Source organism: Mesoplodon bidens (assembly GCF_964165515.1).
Source record: "Mesoplodon bidens genome assembly, chromosome: 10".
Lineage (NCBI taxonomy): Eukaryota > Metazoa > Chordata > Mammalia > Artiodactyla > Ziphiidae > Mesoplodon > Mesoplodon bidens.
This window is the reverse complement of record NC_138172.1, coordinates 62,298,274-62,320,003: the sequence shown is the minus strand read 5'-3', so window position 1 is coordinate 62,320,003 and position 21,730 is coordinate 62,298,274. Positions and strand designations below refer to the sequence as shown.

Sequence of the window (21,730 nt, the reverse complement as noted above, 5' to 3'; positions counted from 1 at the left end):
CATTGTTCTTACTCTTCTTTAGGTGTAACTCTGCGCTTGTGTTTCTGATAAATGGGGAAAAGGCACATAAATATCAAGGGTGGGGACAGGTAATAACATAAGAATAGCCAAGGAGAAAAATACTCACAAAAATTGATATTCCTTAGAAAAGGTTTTGGAGGCCCTAGAACCATAGGAAAACTTATCCAGAGTCCCTCTGAGTTTTGCATATACTTTTTTGTGCAGACTTGCAGGTGGTCCCACATACACACACAGCTACAGGCTTTTTTATTTTTTAATGGAAGTATAGTTGATTTACAATGTTGCGTTTACAATGTTTACAATGTTACAGCAAAGTGACTCAGTTATACATATATATATTCTTTTTCATATTCTTTTCCTTATAGTTTATCACAGGATATTGAATATAGTTCCCTGTGCTCTATAGTAGGACCTTGTTGTTTATCCGTTTTTATATATACTAGTTTGCATCTGCTAACCCCAACCTCCAAATCCATCTCTCCCCCAACTCCCCTCCCCCTTGGCAACTGCAAGTCTGTTCTCTATGTGGCTACAGGCTTTTCGTAGACATTTGAGGGGACAGGTGACATTGTGGAGCAGGTGAAGATTATCTTCCAATGCTCCCAGCCTCTGATTTCTGCACTATTATCTCTCTGCTATAGGCGTCTTGTTCCTGAACACATCGAGATGAAAATGAACTGGTCTCACTGCCTCATTACAGATGAGACAGAGGCTGAGCCATTTGGCATCTGGCTTTCCTGCCAGGTCAGGAGCAGCAGAGAGACTCTGGTTGAGATGATGAAGTTCGTGTCTTTCTCTGTTCAAACTGCTATAACAAAATACCAGAGAATGGGTAGCTTATAAACAACAGTAATGTATTTCTCACAATTCTGGAGGCTGGCAGTCCTAAATCAGGTGCCAGCATGGTTGGGTTCTGGTGAAACCCCTCTTCCGTGCTGCAGACTGCCGACATCTCACTGTGTCCTCACCTGGCAGAAGGGGCTGAAGATCCCTCTGGAGACTGTTTAATCAGGACACTAATCCCATTCATGACAGCTCCCCCCATCATGACCTAATCACCTCCCAAAGGCCCCATCACCTGATACCATTACCTATGAGGGTTAGGATTTCAACATACGGATTTTGGGAAGACCCATTCTGACCATAGCAGCTGGGTGTAGGCAAACCAGGAGGAACAGTGCTGTACCTCAGGGCTCGTCATAATGGAAATGTCACCAGCTGTAGGCTTACAGGGAGAGGGAAGGAAGTGGTTATCGCAACCTGAAAGGAGAGGGTCACATAGACAAAGCAAGCCCACAGGAAGGGAGGCAGGAGGATACATCCTCCTAACTCCCTATTCTCCTTCCCTCTGATCTCCTGCTTGGACATGCTGTTGGCTGAACCCAGCTGGGACGAGGGCAAGGGAGCCCAAGCGTGTCAACCTCCAGGCTTAGAGAGCAGCTTAAAGATTGGGGGGAGAAGGGATCATGGGGCAAAGAGAGGGTCTCCAGCCCTGGTGGCTGAGCAGGATGAGAGTCCTGAGAAGCTCTGATGATCCTGTCAAGACTCCAGTTTCTGGGGAAATGGGACTATGAGGCAGAACTTGGCAAGGAGGGCCCTGTAAGAGCTTCATCAAGCAAAGAAAGCAAAAGCTGGTTACTGGAGGTGATAGAATTTGCTGAAAAGCTGACTTGATGATTAGTTTCTAACTTCTGGCTCGAGTCCTTCTTATGGGTTAGCGACTGGGACTGGTTGCCAGGGTCCACTGGGGCCCCAGTTTCCTCATCTGTTAAGTGTGAATAATCCTTGGACCTACCCTGGAGCACGACGGTGAGAATTAAATGAGGTAGTACAGGTTAAATGCTTTGAATGGTATAGTAAGTACTCAGTAAATATTAACTATATATTTTTTGTTATTAAATGAAGCAGACAGGATTGGAAAGATCTAAGGATGTCAGGTAGGGCAGGATGGGGAGCTAAATGAATTCCTTTCCTAGATAATGGTTACATGCACGACAGTGCATGACATCACAGCTCATTGGTTAAATTAGCTTTAGTAAAAGTGCATCCGCAAACTCTGGCCTGATGAGACTGTTTTTCTTTCCTTTCTCATCATGGGAAGTTGAAAATGATTCAGGTCTAGAGTCCCTCAAACATACTTAGTGTTTCTGAGGTTCACACACAGTCTCCAATCAGTCTAAGTCATGCAATCATAGTTTGGCAGCATTGCCGAATCATCCTAAAGTATATTGATCATCTTTTTAGTTGGGGTATTTCTGGAACAACTTGGAAATTGAAAACACGTTAGATGGCATTTGGAAATGGCGAGAGGAAAAAGAGTGAATTGAAATGCTCCCTAATAGATATTAGTAAAACTCTGTAATTTCTCTCCAGAAGTCAAGAACACTTTGAGGAGGAAGCACTTGCTTTGCTCAGTAGAGCGCTGTGCTTGCTGCAGGAAAGGGCACCCAACCCTTCAGAGCCATTCTGATCTTTGGTGTTTTGGGTTTTTTTTTGCAGATTTTCAATTTTTTAAAAAATTGAAGTGTAGTTGATTCAGAGCCATTCCAATCCTGATTTGCCTGCTTCTAGTGTATATATAATTTTAAAATAATAATATGGACATGTCCCTCCTCCATGCCTTGCCAAAGGCTGAGCTGAAACTAGTAGCCCATTTTACAGAGACCATTAAACCAGCCACTGGATATTTAGAAATATGTTGGCACTTTGGAACTCATTTAGAGGGGAGTCTTCAGTTCATACTCTGACTTGAGTACTGAAGAGGACCTTCTATGTCTGTACATTGCAAAACCGATATGTATAGAAAACAATCCAAAACTTCTGGCAATTTGAAAGGGTACTTAAGTTTATTGTAGTGCTGTACTGGCCTTTCATGATTTTTATTTAACTCATAACAGAGAATTTTTATTTAAATACAAAGGGAGGTGAGATACCTGAATGATATTTTGATGTTCATTTAGTTTCCTTAAATGTGGTCCCTTGGGCTTCCCCAGGTGTCACAGTGGTTAAGAATCTGCCTGCCAATGCAGGAGACATGGGTTCGAGCCCTGGTCTGGGAAGATCCCACATGCCGCGGAGCAACTAAGCCAGTGCACCACAACTACTGAAGCTTGCGTGCCTAGAGCCCGTGCTCCGCAACAAGAGAAGCCCGCATACCACAACGAAGAGTAGCCCCTGCTCACCGCAGCTAGAGAAAGCCCGCGCACAGCAATGAAGAGCCGACACAGCCAAAAATAAAATAAATAAATTTATTTTTAAAAAATATGGTGCCTTTTGTTTCTTAGAATTTCAGAGGCGGCTTTTGTATTTTTGAACTCCTGCATTAATTGTAGTATTGACATATTAAAAGTAAACCTAAATGCATTAATAATTTATATTTTTATTAATTTCATTTGCTTTCATTAGTTACAAAGTTCTCCTTTCTCTATGTCTTATTTCTCATACATGTTTTTCATAACTTGGAGGCTGGTTAGAACATTTTTCAAGCTATGGGTTATAACCCATTAGTGAGTTACGAAATCAACTTAACATGCTGTGATCAGTCAGCACTTATTAAAATGAAATAAAATACAGTAGATAGAATAGAAACTGAAAGAATGCATCACATGCAGTAAAAGTGAGTATGTTTTCTGAAATTTTGCTTTAGTTTTGTGTGTGTGGGTGTATGTGTGTATGTGTGTTTTCTGGATCAAAATGTAGAATGTATATTTTGCCGTGAGCTACAAAAGATTGGAAAAAAAAGTGAAAGCCATTGACATGTTATTCATCCAACCACATATCTTGGGAGAGTCTCATGGCTGTGGTTATATTTAATCTTGCCACTTACAGCTACCTGGGAATTAATCAAATGGTTTCTGTTAGCAAATAAATAAATAAAATATAAAGTGGGGCAGGGACTTCCCTGGTGGCACAGTGGTTAAGAATCCGCCTGCCAATGCAGGGGACATGGGTTTGAGCCCTAGTCCAGGAAGAAACCACATGCTGTGGAGCAACTACGCCCGTGCACCTCAACTATTGAGCCTGCGCTCTACAGCCCACAAGCCACAACTACTGAGCCTGAGTGCCACAGCTACTGAAGCCCAGGCACCTAGAGCCCATGCTCTGCAACAAGAGAAGCCACTGCAATGAGATCATCTCAACTAGAGAAAGCCCGCGTGTAGCAGCGAAGACCCAACACGGCCAAAAATAAATAAATAAATTTATTTTTTAAAAAAATTAATAAGGAGTGGCAGATAACTCCATGGTAATTTTTTTTTACCAACTATAGGAACTAGTAGTGTTTAATATATAGCCATATTCATAATACCCATTCTGAATTTGCTAATTGGCAGGTAGTACAAACCTTGACCCACCTGTCTGTGGATGTAAGAACAGTGACCTGAAATCTACTGAAAAGTAGAGCTTTTAAAAGAGGTCTGATATGTCCATTCTGGTTGGTCTTGAATGAATTGTGTGTTTGTGAAGAAACCTGAGGATTTGCTCTTTAATGAAATCATATCAGCAGGAGAAAATTTTAGTACAGTTAGGATATTACAAAATCTTTATTTCTGCAAACTAATTCTTTTCCAATTTTTTTATTGTGGTAAAAACACATAACATCAAATTTACATCTTAACCATTTTAAGTGTATAGTTCAAGGGCCTAAAGTACATTCACATTGTTGTGCAACCATCACCATCATCCGTCTCCAGACCGCTTTTCATCTTGCAAAACTGAACTCTATACCCATTAATCAGTAACTTCCCAGTCCCCCCTCTCCCACCCTGGGCTTATCAGCAAAGCCTGTGAACCAGGACTCTAGCATCTGTTACCATCACTAAATAATACTTACTATTTAGTGATGGTGACCAGTTAAATCTGGCAAAATCCAGTTTTATCAAATAATAACAATTTGCTGTAGGATCTGACTGGCTATATATTGTGTCTCTCAAGTACTGCTCTAAATGTTTAGTAATAATGTGCAGTGAAGTAAGGCACTAGGGAGAAAGAAGTTAAAGCGGTTGTTCTGCTTGCCAGGAAGAGAAATGAGGATGGCAGAAAAGGAAGCATGTGACACATCTGAATTCCTTTTCAATGTGATAACTGAGCCCCTAGGTCAGGTTCAGCAGCCTGCTGCCCCTCTGCCTGCCTCCTGTTTCTGTACAGCCTGTAAGCTAAGAATGTTTTTTACAGTTTTAAATAGTTGAAAAAAAACAATATAAGAATAGCATATCATGATATGTGAAAACCGTATAAAATTCAAGTTTCAGTGTCCACAGGTAAAGTTTTATTGGAGCACATCCACACTGCTGTGTTTACAGATTGCCTGTGTGCTTTCATGGTGCAAGGGCAGAGCTGAGTAGTTGTGACAGAGACCACACGGGGTAGCCTGCTCAGTGCAGCACAAACCACAGTGATGCCACTGTAATAATTTGACATTGTTTTAGTGTCGTGCATATCGTCATACCATTGTATGACATTGCATTTTATTTTTTTACTACCAGTGTATGCCAAAGCAAGAAAAGAAAGAGAAAATTTGACTTAGTGGTTTTTTTTTGTTTTTTTTGCGGTACGCGGGCCTCTCACTGTTGTGGCCTCTCCTGTTGCGGAGCACAGGCTCCGGACGCGCAGGCTCAGCAGCCATGGCTCACAGGCCCAGCCGCTCTGCGGCATGTGGGATCTTCCCGGACTGGGGTACGAACCCGTGTCCCCTGCATCGGCGGGCGGACTCTCAACCACTGCGCCATCAGGGAAGCCCTGACTTAGTGCTTTTAAAGCAGAGTGGCGTGTGGATTATTTTGTTACCAAACTAGATGGCAAAGCATTGTGTGTATTAACACTGACACTATAGCTGTGCTTAAAAAAAAAAACATATATATGTCACATTACCAAACTCAGCATTCATCCAACTCACAGGACAAGTCACAACAATTAGAAAATTTTTAATGAAATATCACAGCAGAGTTTCTTCACAAAAATGAGAAATGAAAATGAGTCTGTAACCAAAATAAGTTTCTGGGTGGTTTGTTAGCCAATTAAGGAAAGCCATTTACCAATAGTGAGTTAATTAAATCGTGTTTTATTGCAGTAGCTTAAGGCATGTGCCCAGAAAAAAATAAACTTACTTAAGACTATTTGCCTTTCAGCAAAAACAGTTATTCAAAGGAATGAGGACATCAGGAGCAACATAATTAAAACACACGGCAAATGACTCTGAGTTTTTCTTGGCTCTTGACAAATCAACAGATGTTACTGATATTGCTCAGTTCTTATTTATTTGAGGAGTAATTGCTGATTAATTTAGAGTGACTCACAAATCAGCCATTATAAATAGTCTGTGAAACAACTGTGGCAGAGAATATTTCCAAAGAGGTTGAGAAAACACAAATTCAGTACAACCTGAGGTGGAATCTGCTAAGACATGATACAATTGATGGTGGTTAAAAATGTGTGTGGAGCAGGAGAAATGTTTGTTGGAAAATTTTACAAAACTTGTGAAAATGTAAGGTCCTTAAAGCCTACAGTTATTCATTTTATTATTCATCAGAAAGTACTTTGCAGAAAATATTTGAACCTATTATGTATTTAAATAGTTGTATTGAAATATTATTCACATGCAATTCACCCACTTGAAGTACATATTTCAATGGTTTTTTGTTTGTTTGTTTGTTTATTCCCAGGGTTTGTGCAACAAACACCACAACCCAATTTTTAAAACACGTTTTTGTCCCCATTGAAAGAAACCCATTAGCAGGCATTCCTCCCCCAATCCCCCAATCTCTCACTCCTAAGAAACCAATAATCTGTTTTCTGTCTCTATAAATTTGACGATTCTTGACATTTCACATAAATGGAATCATACAATGTGTGATCTTTGGGGACGGATGTCTCACACTTAGCATAAAGTTCCCAAGGCTCACTTATGTTGTGGCATGTATCAGAACTTCATTTCTTCTTATTGCCGAATCATATTTCACTGTACGGATGCACCACATTTTATTTATCTATTCATGAGTTGATAGACATTTGTTTTTTTCCACTTTTTAGCTATTATGGCTAATACTGCTATGAAGGTTTGTGTACAGGTTTTTGTATGGATGTATGCTTTCGCTCCTCTTGGGTATATACGTAAGAATGAAGTTGATGTGTCATATGATGATGTAATAGTTAACTTTTAGAGCTGCCAGACTTTTCCAAAATGCCTGCACTATTTTACAATCCCACCAGCAAGATATAAGGCTTCCAATTTCTCCACGTCTTTACCAAAACTTTTTGTTTTCTGTCTTTTTTGATTATAGTCATCTTCGTGCATATGAAGAGGCCTCTCACTGTAGTTTTTATGAGCATTTATGTAGTGATTAATGATACTAAGCCTCTTTTCCTGTGCTTATTTGCTATTTATATATCTTCTTTGAAGTGATGTCTGTTTAAATCCTTTGTCCATTTAAAAAACTCGGGCATTTGTCTTTTTATTATTGTGTTGTAAGAGTTCTTTATATATCTTGTATTCATGTCCCTTGTGAGACCTATTTTCATATATTTCCTTCCATTGTGTAAGTTGTCTTTACTTTCTTGATGGTATCATTTGTGAAAATAACGTTTTTGTTGTCATATGTATGAAATCATTGCCTAACCCAAGGTCACAAAATTCATAAAATTTCATAATGGGTCAGCATTGGCAAGTGAGCATTTGCCATTAATTCTGATGGTAGGGAACACTTTGAACCCTAATTAAACAAGATATCTTTTTTAGTTCCAGTCTCATTTTTAGGCCTGTCTGACAAAAAGTTATACTCAATTATTAGTAGTATAGTTTCAATTTTACGAATAAAACTTTTGTGAAGATTTATTTTCTTCTTGCTTATAAGTACCTACATAATATCCTTGATTTTGCCCTTTGTCCTGCAAAGCCTAAAATATGTACTATCTGACGCTTCACAGAAAATGTGTGTTGACCTTGCTCTGAGTAAACAGATGATTGATATTTGCTACAAGTGGAGTTTTTGTCTATGGAATGCTCTTAACTGTGTATCCTTGATTTAAAATTGCCTATGGCAAACATACCTAGGATCTATGGACTTATAATTCCCTAGAGAAGGTCATGCAAGCAGTACAACTCTTAGGTATAAAATGGAGAAGTGTCACGACTTAAACACACCCACTGTGTGAGGTGACCCCCAAACCTCAGTTAGAGGCCTCACCTCTTGTTCTAGAAGGAAGAACCTATAAAGCCAGGATGTCCTAGACCTCCCCATTCTGCCTGTGCCTTTTGATTGCTTGTATCTTTGAAATTATTAATAAAGCTTGATACTAAGTAAGATCTCTGATATTTGTGAGTTAGATATTACAGTCCAGTCCCATGTGTTAGCTGAAGCACTATTCATGTATTTGAAAACATAAAGTAAGTTTTCAAAAAGTCACAACAAGCAATCTTGGAAAGATTAAATATAATTTTATGCTTGGAGTAGAGAATAAAGAATTTCTCTTAAAATAGGTAAAAGAACCATATTTTCTAAAAGGATTACTTGGTGTAATTTGGTAAAGAGTATAGTTACCTTCTACTCAACAATCCACATATTTGTCGAACTCCCTTTAAGCTAGTCTCTTCTGTAAAGTTTTATTGTTTATAATTAAATATCTTTTCATGAAAACAAACCAACATATGCAAGTAATAAGGATGCTACAGGGACTTCCCTCGTGGTCCAGTGGCTAAGACTCCATGCTCCCAATGCAGCGGGCCTGGGTTCAATCCCTGGTCAGGGAACTAGATCCCACATGCCACAGTGAAGATCCCACAGGCAGCAAGGAAGATCCTGCGTGTTGCAACTAAGACCCGGCACAGGCAGATAAATAAATATTAAAAAAAAAATGCTATGACCAAAAGTGTTGAATCATCCATACACAGCAAAAGCTAGATTTGGTCATTTCAAAACTATTAAACCTAAAAACTATCATCTGTTTTATCAGGTTTTGAAAAAATGATTCTACCTGAAAATTTTAATGAAATGCATTGTTGCCTTTGAGATTTTTTTGCATTCTTTATGGTGCTACTCTTAAGTTTACACCAAAGAAAATCTTCCATCTCAAAACTTTAGACTTTTCAGGAAAAAAACAGAACAAATTTCTAGGCCATTCTTACTGATCTCCCTTGGAATATTTTTGGTCCTGATGAGATCGGCTATTATTATTGTTAAAGATTTATTTATTATTTTCACTTATTTATTTTATTTATCTTTGGCTGCGTTGGCTCTTAGTTGCGGTACGCAGGATCTTCAATGAGGCCTGCGGGATCTCCGTTGAGGTGCGCGGGCTCTTCATTGAGGCAGGTGGGCTTCTCTCTAGTTGTGGCGAGCAGGTTTTCTCTTCTCTAGTTGTGGTGCACAGGCTCCAGGGCTCGTGGGCTCTGTAGTTTGTGGCACGCAGGCTCTCTAGTTGAGGTGCGTGAGCTCAGTAGTTGTGGTGTGCGGGCTTAGTTGACCCGCAGCATGTGGGATCTGAGTTCCCTGACCAGGGATCGAACCCGCATCCCCTGCATTGGAAGGCAGATTCTTTACCACTGGACCACCAGGGAAGTCCCTAGATCTGCTATTATTAATGTCTTTTTCCTAAAGTTATATAACTTCAGTCCTCAAATCATTTGCATAATTTTACAAGGTTTCTACTTTGTTTTTTAGACTCCTCATAACTGATTGACAAGAAAAAACTTGAAAAGATGGAAAAAATTTATGCCATTTGATTTTATAAATGACAACTTCCTGTATCCCACGTTCTGGAAACATGATATCCTCATGATTTTGAACCAAGTGAAAGTGTGTCCTAAATTAGCCAGTGGGAGAAGGAATGACAGAAAGTATTAAGTAAAATAATTTACTTGAGTGGCTAGTCCCTTTATGAAACATACAGTTGTAAACATATTATGGATCCTTTTGTTTGTTTTTCATTTTAAGGAAAAACATTAACTTTTGGACTACATCCAGAGTAGAACCATCTCATGGGCATTCCTTCCTCCTACAATTTCAGAAAACCTTTGGTAACTAACTGAGAAAATGCAGAAGATCTTGCAAACAGAGGAAATTACCAATACCCAAGCTCTTAGAAAAGGAAAGAGGAAAAGGACGGAGACGATGGACTCAGAGAATGCGAACAGTGACCTGGATAAAGGGCAGGTTGGTGTGCTGCTGTTGTGGTGGTACTTTCTTCCCTTGCTCTGCCATAATTCCATAATTCCTTTCACAATTTATTAGTGCATTTCCCCCTCTTGCATTAATAGATTCTTCCCTTTAATTCTTTATTCAACTGAAGGAATAAAATTTCGTGTTCTCTTTTTAATGTTAAACAAGTTGAATTAGAAACGTATTCACAAGCCATTTTACCAGCTTCTATTAAAGTGTGGCCAACTATACATTGTTCAAACGTTACTTGATCTCCTGGGACATTAAAGATCAGCAAACTGTCAGAAAATATTTTTTTCCTCCCAAAACCACTGGAGAAATTGGAACACCTCTTCTAAAATTTATTGCTTTTTTTTTTTTTTTTTTTGACTCCAGTTTGCAGCCCATCCTCATCACAGGTTTGGCCCGGGCCCCTTTCTTATTTGTATTTATTCATTTATTCCTTTTTGATCTGAATTCCCCACTCCCATTCTCCTCTTACACTTTGGACAAACTATCCACCTGTTTATCCTTTATTTTTTATTTGTGTGTCTTTGTAATACATGGAGTGCTTATGTGCATGTATTTTCGTTTAATTTTTAAAATACATACTGTACATTCTCATGGTTTAGAATATATTTTACTCTCCGGGGATAGTGTCTGGAGGCACTGAGACGGTCCAGCATCTGGCATGCCACACATCCTAGGCTGCCCCACAACACAGCCTCTGACAAAACGAGGCTGTCCCGAACCCCTGGCAATAGAATTGTTTACTCTTAAACCCAGAAGGTTGGGAAAGCACCAAAATCTGCATGTGGAATGTGCCCAGGCCGACTTTGAGAAGTTGTTGCTGTGAGACCTAAAGTTCTTATGAGGTTTCCTGAAACGAAACAACATGTCAGCCGGGCCTATGGTGGGTCCGTGTCTGCTAAGCATGTCTGTGACCGGTCACATATGCTTTCCTATGGAGGGGCAGAAAATCCTTGTGGAAGTGTTGAAGGCACAAGCACAGAGTCAGAAAGCTAAATTTAAAATGAAGCTTTTTTGAGTAATAAAAAAATCAAAAGCCTAAAAATTATATATCTGTGTGTGAAAAGTCTCCCACACAGCTGCCCCACTCGCCCTGTTCCTGCCTCCTGGCCCCCTACCACATGTAACCACTTTATGGCTTTCTTGTTTATCCTCCCAGTGTTTCTTTGTTCAAATAAAGCAAATATGAATATAGATATTCTTATCCCCTCTTTTGCACAAAAAGTAACTTCCTAGATAGGCTGCTTTGTACTTTGCTTTTTTACTTAATGTATTCTGACAATCTTTCCATTAGTATATAAAGAACTTTCTCTTTTGTACATCATCACCCACTGTCCCCTAGCATGGATATGGCTTGTTTCCATATCCATGTTTTGTCTGTTTACAAAGCACGCTGCACTGTACAACCTTATGGCTCCATCATTTCACACATCATTTAGTAGTACATTGGTATCATAATATATAGCTCAATCTGTTTGGCTTTTCAATCAGCACCGTTTTTAACATCTATATTGCTATTATATACGATACGTTGCGTCTAACAAAGCATAGCATCATTTTACTTGTCCTTTCCTCCAATGATGAAAACCTAGATTTCCTCCAGCATCTTGGTACTACAAACAATGACAAAATAAATGTCCGCATACATGTCCATTTAAGAAACAGCGTGAGAATGTCTCTGGAATAAACACTTAGAAGGGTGAGTAATGGCTTTGATATGACAATGAAATTGCTTTCCAGAATGTCCACATCAGTCCACATGCCCAGCAGCAGTGCATAAGGGGTTCCATGTTGTGCTTCCCTGCCAACACTTAGCATTTATGTCCTTATTTCATATATTTGGCAATTGATGGGAGAAAATGATATCTTGTTTCAATTTGCTGGTGCAGGTTTTGGGTGGTGGGGGGTTGTCCAGTGGTTCCTTGAGGGCAAAATAGTCACCTGCTCTAGCAGGCCAGTAGTATGGTTTCTTTTGCAATTTGTGTTTCTCAAAAACTTAATAGCTTTCCAAACTATTTCTTTCTGTTTGGTTTCATTGCAAGTAACTACAGCCAGAGATCTTATTTGGTCATAAATAAGCCTGAAACCTCTCCTCTATTATTACGGCTGCTCAGCCTCTTTTCTCTCCAACTTTTGGCAGTGACTTAATTGCCATATGAAACAAAAAGCTTGAAGATAATGCACTGAAGCTGAGGCTTACCATTGGGATGGATTTCAGTGTCTGGCAGAGAACACTTAAAGAGAAGCTCTTGAGAAAGCCTTGAGTTCACAGGCTTTTTTTCTTATCTCTTACAATTTAGATGTAGACGTCATTCATTTTTTTCAAACCTTGGAGAGTTAACATGACTGGACTCAGTTTAAATTTGCATGCTACATTCTAAATGCAGACGGAAGGAGAAAGCCTTCCATTTCTGCAAACTAGCTAGCACTGACAAGAAGTCACTCATACACACAGACATTCTTTTTCCAGTCTCAATAAGCACATGGTGTGCCTTCCAAGGCATTGCAGGTGACAGTTTTACCAAATGTGTCATCACCAAGGTCTAACAAGAGTCAACAACCTTCCAGCATGTTATACCTTTGCTCTTTTTGACCATAACCTGAGCTCTAAGTAATTCAAACCTATGTCAAGTTTTGGGTATCCAGCTTCTAGGTATCAAAATCTGCATTAGTTAAGATGCATGTTGCAAAGGCTGTAACAAAGACCCAAATATCACAGTGGCGTATAAAGATGGAAGTTTATTTCCCTTTCACATAATAGAAAGAGCAGTCCTAGTTGCTGTAGCAGTGCCAAAATGTTGAGGCTCCGTCTTATCTTGTTCATTTACCTTCCTGAACACACAGCCTCTGTCCCTGGGTCAGGGTGACTACTCCAGCTCCCACCTGCATGCCTTCCTCTCTGCCAACAAAAATAGAATTCAGGCAGGAGAAGGCCAGCCCATTCCTCCTAAGGTCATGACCCAGTAGTGGTACACATTGTTTCTACTCCTATTTGACTGGCGGAAGCTTAGTCACATAGCCACACTGAGCCGTCCGGGAGTCTGGGAAATGTAATCTAGCTGACACCTACCTGCTGAGCTAAAAACCTATTACTGTAGAAGAATGGGAGAACAAATACCTGGTGATAGCCAGCGGTCTCTGCCACTGTCCTTTTCTCTATTGAGTTTTTATAGTTTCTGTTGGGTTTCTTAGTCTGTTCTGGTGGGTTCCCGTTCTATTCTTATTGATTGGCACATATACCATATCTACTGTAGAAATTAGTTTCATGTGGTTTTAGATTTTGCAAATATCTTATCCCAATCTATTGTCTATTAACTTTGTCTTCCAATGATGCTTATAAATGGATTTATGCTTGATTTCATTTCTCTCTTGTGGGAAATTCCTGCAAGAACTAGACCATATATTCTATTTTTTCTCAATACTCTGCATAGAACTATGATCTCAGTAGGCATCCTTCAGTTTTTTAAATAAATATTTCATTTCCTTTTTTTTTTTTTTTTTTTTTTTTGCGGTATGTGGGCCTCGCGCTGTTGTGGCCTCTCCCATTGCGGAGCACAGGCTCTGGACGCGCAGGCTCCACGGCCATGGCTCACGGGCCCAGCCGCTCTGCGGCATGTGGGATCTTCCCGGACCGGGGCACGAACCCGTGTCCCCTGCACTGGCAGGCGGGCTCTCAATCACTGCGCCACCAGGGAAGCCTCATTTCCTTTTAACCAAATGCATCAGTTTTTTAATTAAAGATTTATATATCTAGCATGAGTACTTTAGCTACTTGCCAACATAGGACAATAGTAATTTTCATTACCATTATATATATTATATATGTCATACACACGTGGAATAATGAAATATGTATACATACATAGATTGGTATACTTATAAAATAAGGAGTGAGGTTGAATGTATACATTGCTGATCATACAAAAATATAATTGTATTTTCTGTAACTGATCTCATCTGGCTTTCAATTCTCCATCCCTGGTAGATAAGAAAAGGGGGAGAAAAAAAAAGCTTGAACTTGTCCATTGACAGTGAATTACAGAGTGTTCTTTTTTTTTCATTTTAATTTTATTTTTGGCTGTGTTGGGTCTTCGTTGCTGCGCACGGGCTTATCTCTGGTTGCTGGGAGAGGGGGCTACGCTTCGTTGTGGCGCGCGGGCTTCTCATGGCGGTGGCTTCTCTTGTTGCAGAGCACAGGCTAGGCGCACGGGCTTCAGTAGTTGTCGCTAGCGGGCTCTAGAGCGCAGGCTCGGTAGTTGTGGCGCAGGGACTTAGTTGCTCTGCGGCATGTGGGATCTTCCCAAACCAGGGCTCGAACCTGCATTGGCAGGAGGATTCTTAACCACTGCACCACCAGGGAAGCCCAGTTAGAGTGTTCTGGTGTTTAAAATCCCTTTGAGGTATTGGTATAGTTTCAGTCACTTCAGGGTTTAAGTCTCAATGGAGACTAGCTTCTCACTCTCCTCCCTTTCCTGTTTTTTTCCTGGGAAGTGTTTCAAGTTTTGAGGAGTCTTACATATCATCCAGCCTCTGGGGAGGGACAGCTGGTCTTCTGCCCAGGCTCTAAGTTTTCTGCCTGTTTCCTTAGTGTCCAGTACTGTTACTGCTGAGGCACAGCATTCCTTCCAGCTCCCAGGGGGTTCTGTTGGCACCATCTGCTGATGTTTGCTGTGCTGGGACCCGCTGCCAACTTCTGTAAGGTTCTGGCACCCTGTAGCCTCTCTGTTCACCGGTTCCCCCAGCACTTACCCAGTTCCTGACCAGGACACAGGGATCCTCCGGATTCTCCAGCTGCTTTGCATGAGCTCTGGGGAGTCTGGACACTGTCTCTGGTCCATTTGTCCAGACACCAATTTTGTCCATTTCTGATCTGTGGCCCAGAAGGTGCCGTGTTGCCCTGATGTTGCTGGACTTGGGGCCCCTTTAGGGCATTCATGATGTGCTGAGAAGCACGGAGCCGGCCCTTCTGCCCTGGGACTGCCCCTCATTCATCTGGATGTTTCTATCATCTACCCTGACCCCTGGATCCACCTCGCTTCCCCACAAAGGTCGGGGCAGGAAGAGCAGACACTGGAATCTGACCTTCTGTTCTTCCTGTTCCGAATTCCTCCTGCCCCTCAGCCAGGCCCCAGGAGGTCTCTTCGCTTCCTATTCAGCAGGAACTTTCTTGATCTCTATTTTCAAAATTTTTATTGGAGTATAGTTGATTCACAATGTTGTGTTCTGGTGTACATGTGCCTTTATCTCTTCTACTCTAAAGTTTATTTTTATAAACATCATACTCCAGGCTTCTAGATTCGGATCTTTATAAATTTCACTCTGTGCTCCAATTTTCCAGATTTGGATTAATATAAATATAAAGGCCAGCTTAGTAATTGGAGAAAATTCTTTTCTGCCTCAACAAAGCCTGGGTTTTACGACTCAAATGCATATGTTTTCGGACTATTGTCCTGCTGTCCTTAAAAAATATTTTTTAAACTAAAAGGTAGACATCAGTGCTTTGTTCTGGGTAAATCTTTCTCCTTTCTCTGATGGAATCAACCCCCAAATTAGCCTCATGGCATAGTCTCAACAGAGAGGCTGTGGATGAGGTGTCGGGAGAGAAATGGAGGACGTAGATGAGTTACAAAGATCTGAATGGTGGCCTGGTTGATTCTACTCTGTTATACTATTTTTCTACTTTGTGTTTTTCGTGAAGTTAGGCCGAAAGTCAGAATCCTGATTACTGCTTTGAAAGAGATGTGTGCATGAAACTTTGATGTCCTCTTTTATTCTGAGTTCCCCTGGATAGTGGAGGACCAAGCTGAGGCTAGATCACTCGCCTCCTGGAAGAGCAGGAGCCTGTAGGTCTAATTAAGTCCCAGCAGCATCCGGAACACAGGATAAACCACGAGAGCTCCCTTGATGCTTTTGTTGTGCCTGCCTTGTATTTTAGAGAGACCCATATTCGGGAAATGCCTTTCTGCCCGGTGAGAGCTCCAGTGAGGATGAAGAGCCTCTAGCAGAATTGTCGAAGGAGGAACTGTGCACAAAAATAAGAGGCCTGAAACAAAAACTAACAAACATCCGGAAAGAAAACAGCCGCCTTCGACAGTCTTTGGTCATGCTTCAAGGTAAACTTAGAGAAAATTGACTTTTTTAGATGAATGGAAAAATACTTGATGAGGGAAGGTATTGAAATCAGCTGTCAAGAAAGAAAAACTCAGTACCTTAGAGAAAAAAAATCAAAAACCACATTTTAAGAAAATCTATGATTGCATAATTTAATATGGATGTACTCTATTGAAGCCTCTAGTTTATTGATTAAAAAATTTTAGATTATTCCTACAAAATACCAAATGTCATATTCATTTAATACTGTCCAACAAATATTTATGGAGTGTTTAATATAGGCTTAGAGAGAAAAGATCAGTAAGACAACAGGTATGTCAAGGTGTTCGTACTTATCTCATTCTCCTCTGCTAAGGAAAGCACTAGAAAATGGGGCCTGTTGTGCTCTCTTATAGACTCACTGGAATTAAAGATTCCATATATTAAATTTCAGGTTTGGGGTTGGGAGCAGTGGTGTGGAAAATAATCACATTCCATTGAAGACATAAAGGGGAAAGACAGGCCCAAGAAAATTAAAAACAACCTGGAATAATGCCTTTTTGCAGAATCCTATATTGTGTTTAAGTGTTTATTTTTTTTAAATTATGTTTTCCATTTGTAGTTAGGCATCATGCACTATTTTGTATAGCTGAATATTTGGCAATATATCCTATGTGGGGCAGCATTCTGTTATAAAACAGTAAATACACAGAGTATTTTAAAAATAAATCCCTCTGGCTTCTGTGTACAAAATGAGTACAAGGGGCACAGAAAGGAGAGTGGGGGAGAACCACTTTTGAAAGGTATTACAGTCATTGGACTAACAGGATGGCAGCCTTGCCTAGGGCAATGGCTGTGGAAATAAAGAAGACAATTCCACAATATTTGGGGAGGCAGAAATGGTAGGAGACAGAACATTGTGGTGAGCTAGATTGACAGAGTAATGGCTCAGACGAGTTCCTACAAATATTGATTAAATTGAAGGCTTCCTAGTTTTAAGTAGAAACAGGCAGACATGAATGGAAATAAGATGTTTATTCCACCAACAAGCCATTCTCTCCTTATTTTTTATGCTTTAAATATGGCATCTTTATAACTGATGGTTTTTCCTGGTGAGGTTTTTGCAATTTTCGAAGAACAGATTGTTCTTATTTTTATATCATCTGTTCCAGAACGTAGAGTAAGATGAAAAGCTAGTTGATAAAGTTGGCATACATTGCTGGTTCAAGTATTGATCTTGAAGTCTCCGACTTTGATTTGAATCCCAACCCTGCTTACTAGCTGTAAGCCTTGGCCCTGTCACTGTCCTGCCCTCAGCCCCAGCTTCACTTTCCTCATCTACACAGTGGAGCCAATCTCTCATGTCCTTCTTGCCAAGATGACTAAATTAGATAATTAGAAGAAATGCTTTACCAGGGCCTGATACATGATAGGTGCTCAGTAATCATCGTTATTGTTTCTGTCTCTGTTTTTATTAACACCAGAACTTGACACATGGACCCCCACCAAAAGAAAATTAGATCAATTTTTTTCATAAATTTAGATGAGAAAATTCTAAATGCAAGAGGAGCAAATCAGTTTCAATAGTATATGAAGGGGACTTCTCTGACAGTCCAGTGGTTAAGACTCCATGCCTTCAGTTAAGGGGATGAGGGTTCCATCCCTGGTCGGGAACTAAGATCCCACATGCCGTGTGGCACGGACAAAAAATAAAATTAAAAAAATAGTATATGAAAAGAATCATCACTATGAACAGTTTCTCTCTGTCCCTCACTCTGGAGTTGCTGTTTCATTTTCTCCTCTCTCTGCCAGCGTCCCACACTTTCCATATCCTCGCTCTCAGCTGACGCCTTTGCTTCACGGAGACCTTGGAGGATGTGAAAAGACTGTCAGCTCCCTGCACCTGTGCTTGTATCAACTTCCACGTCCTCTCCTGTCACCCATGAGTGGCCTGTCCTCTTGTCCAGCCAAAGGCAGTATGTCCATCTGTGCATCCTCTTTCTGCTAATCAAGGACAGAGCTCCAGAGAGCCTCCCCTGCTCTCGCTAATGAATCATCCCATTAGCATCAGACATACAATTATTTCTCCCATTAAAACAAACAAACAAACCCAAAAATCCCCACCTTTCTCAGGCCATTTGCTTCTCTGCCTTTCACCCTGTTTCTCTCCTTCCCTTTGTAGGAAAACTCCTTACATGTTGACTCTATACACTGTTTTCAATTTTCCCCCTTTTATTCCCTTTGGATCCCACTTCAATTAGGTCCTTGTCATTCCATTGTAATGTCTCTTCTCATGATTGCCAATGACCTCCATGTATTAGTTTCCTAGGGCTGCAGTGATAAAGTATCACAAACTGGGTGGCTTAAACAGCAGAATTCTAAAATCAAGGTGTCAGCAGGGCCACGCTTCCTCTGATGGCGCTGGGGAAGGCCTCTCTCCTAGCTTCTGGTTGATCCTTGGCCTGAGGCAGCATTAAGACCAGTCTTCATGTGATGACCTCACTGTGTGCTTGTCTGTCTCTGTGTCCAGACTTCCCTCTTTTTATAAGGATGTCAGTCATTTTGGATTAAGGCCTACTCTAATGACCTCATTTTAACTTGATTACATCTATAAAGGCCCTATTTCCAAATAAGGTCACATTCTAAGGTCCTGGGGGTTAGACTTCAACATCTCTTTTTGGGGGGACACAATTTAACCCATAACATTTCATATTGCTAACCCCGAAGGTAATTTCTCAAGGGTCATATTAAGTGCCCTCTTACATCTGACACCTTGGCTACCTCTCCTTCCTTGGCTTCTAGGGCACCACATTCCTCCTCCACTGCTGAGCTTTCCGTCTCAGTTTATATGGCTGCCTCATTTCATCATCTTACCCTCTAAATATTTGATGATGCCCCAGGCTCAGTCCTTGGGCTTCTTTCTTTTCTATCTGCTTTCACTCCATAGGGGATCATATCCAATTCTATGGTGTTAAATCCATCAATAACTATGACTTATCTCCAGTCTGGACTTCTCCCTTTAGTTCCAGACTCATGGGCTAACTGTGTATTGACAAGACTGGCAGGCATCTCAGACAAACACCACCCCCACCCCGACCACATTCCCACCCTTCCCCTGCCACCTGCTCCTCTCTTTCTTCCTCGCCTCGGTTAATGCTAACTTCATTGTTCCAGTTTCTCAACTCAAAATCCACGATGCTGTCTTGTATTTCTGTATTTCTTTTACACCCTACACTCAGTCCATTGGCAAATCCTACTGGCTTCATCTTCAAAATATCTCTGGAATACAGTTCTTTGTACCACCCCCACTACAGCCACTCTGGTCCAAACCACCAGCATCTCTCACCCAGGTGATCATGGTGGCTTCCTCACTGGTGTTGCCACTTCTGCTCATGCTGCTGTGCAGTCCACTATCAACACAGCAGCAAGAACATCCTGCTAACTGTAGGCCAGCTCACGTCACTCCTCTCTGCAGACAATTCCAGTGCATGTCTACCTCACATGGGGTAAAACTGAAGTCAGTTTTATGATCTTTGAGTCCTTACGTGATCCGGCCACCTCCCCTCCACATACCTTTCTGGCCTTGTTTTCTACTCTCTCCCCATCCTTCTCTGTGATCCAGCCACACCGGACCACTTGCTTTCCCTCCAAAGACATCAGACGTGACCTGATGTCAGCATCTCTGTACTGGCTGTTCCTTTGGCCTGGGATATTCTTTCCCCAGATATCCACATAGTTTGCAGCCTACATACTTCAAATCTTCACTGTAAATTCATCTTTGCCCTGACCTCCTCCCTCCATCTAAACTTTCAACCTCTCTCCCCCTGCAACGTTTTTTTATCCCTTCCCATTTCGTTTCCTCTTTGGCACTTAAAAGCCTACATACCCTATTCTGTATTTAATATTGTCTGCCCCTCTGCATGCACACACACTAGAATGTACCCTTAGAAACCAAAGTAAAGTTGGCTATTGGTTAGACTTCAAGCAACAGGAAGAGTCAGGAACTGCCAACTGCCACTGCAGTATTCATGTATGCATTTCTTCTTTCAGTCAATATTTACAAGGTCCTCTATATGTCAGGCACTGCTCTAAGTACCTAGGAAAACCCAGTGAACAAAACAAAGATCGCCACTCTCACAGAGCTCACATTCCAGTGAGGCAAGCAGTCAAAATCATGAAAAATCACAATTAAGTAAAATTAAGTAAATTATACAATATGTTAGCTAGTGATAAATGCTATGGAAAAAATAGGAGAGGTAAAGGAGGATGGGGATTTGAGGGAGAGGGGGTGTTTTACAGTTTAAAATAACATGGTCATAGTAGGTCTCCTTGTGAAGCTACAGTTGGGAACTAGGAAGATGTCAGAAAGTTGAAATTTAACGTATAATCCAAATAAGAAAGGGGTCTGAGAGAAGAGTGCAGAGTGGTTAGTTAACCTTTGCTCAGCAATAGTCCTCTTTGAACTAAGAATCAGAGCTGTTTATCTGTCTATAAAGCCTGCTAACTAAGAAAAATAGCAGAATGTATATGCCATTCTAGACATTCAGAATGACAGACGTGTGTGTGCTCTACGTGCATGTGTTAAACATTTGAAACATATCTTGTGGACCACAACTGACCAGCACAATAAGATATAAAAGGAAAAAAGTGGCATGTCTATTGTACAAAAGGGTATTAAATTATCACTATTTGTAAAGAATGAATGTATACCCAGGGAAAACAATGTCTCAGCCGAAAACTCCACTCTATTAACTAATGAGTAAGGAAGGAAAAATCAAGTAAGTTTTGCCCAGGTTCATTTAAATATAGTAGAATGCTGTCAAAGTTTCAGAAATAGCCAAAGTAAAACCAGTGAATCACTGAAGTAGTAATTAGTAAAAGTTTATTGTGTGCACATCAAAAAGATACCACCCAAAGCAAAAAGGCTTATCTAAGCCATAACAGTGTGAAATTTCAGAACACCAGGAAGGGAAAATCTAGAAGCTTTCAGAGAGAAGGAGCATGTTACCCGCTAAGGAGTGGGAGTCAGATGACATTGGACTTTTCACCAGCAACACTGGAAGCTCTAAGATAATTGAGCAATGCATTTAAAATTCTAAAGGGAAATGATTTAAACCTAGACTTCTATACCCAGTGAAACCATCAACCAAGTGTGAGGGCAGAATAATAATATTTTCATACCTATGAAGTCTCAATGTACTTCCTGTGCTTTCTTTTTCAAAAGCTAACGGAGGGTGTGCTCCTTCAAAATGAGAGAGTGAATCTAGAAAGTCAATCAGAAAACAGGTAGTCCAGTACAGGACGTAGCCACAGAATAATAGTGAGGGGACACTCCAGGGTGACAGGTCCACAGTAGCCTGGAAGCAGCTGGTCTAGAGGTGGACAGGTACAGGGGTTACAGGAGAGAGATCACTGAGAAAAACATGAAATTGATAGATGACATGATGTCATCTACCAAA

At 40.7% G+C, this 21,730-nt stretch overlaps 1 protein-coding gene across 1 annotated transcript in view; it reads left to right on the top strand.

Annotated features, from left to right (window-relative positions):
• Positions 1-21,730, top strand: part of BEND6 (BEN domain containing 6) — a 51,138-nt gene that overhangs the window by 8,632 nt on the left and 20,776 nt on the right. Inside the window, exons 2-3 of the mRNA XM_081246434.1 lie at positions 10,021-10,166; positions 16,117-16,294. Of these exons, the coding sequence (XP_081102560.1) occupies positions 10,047-10,166; positions 16,117-16,294 (298 nt within the window). The 5' untranslated portion in view covers positions 10,021-10,046. The remainder of the gene's footprint in view (positions 1-10,020; positions 10,167-16,116; positions 16,295-21,730) is intronic.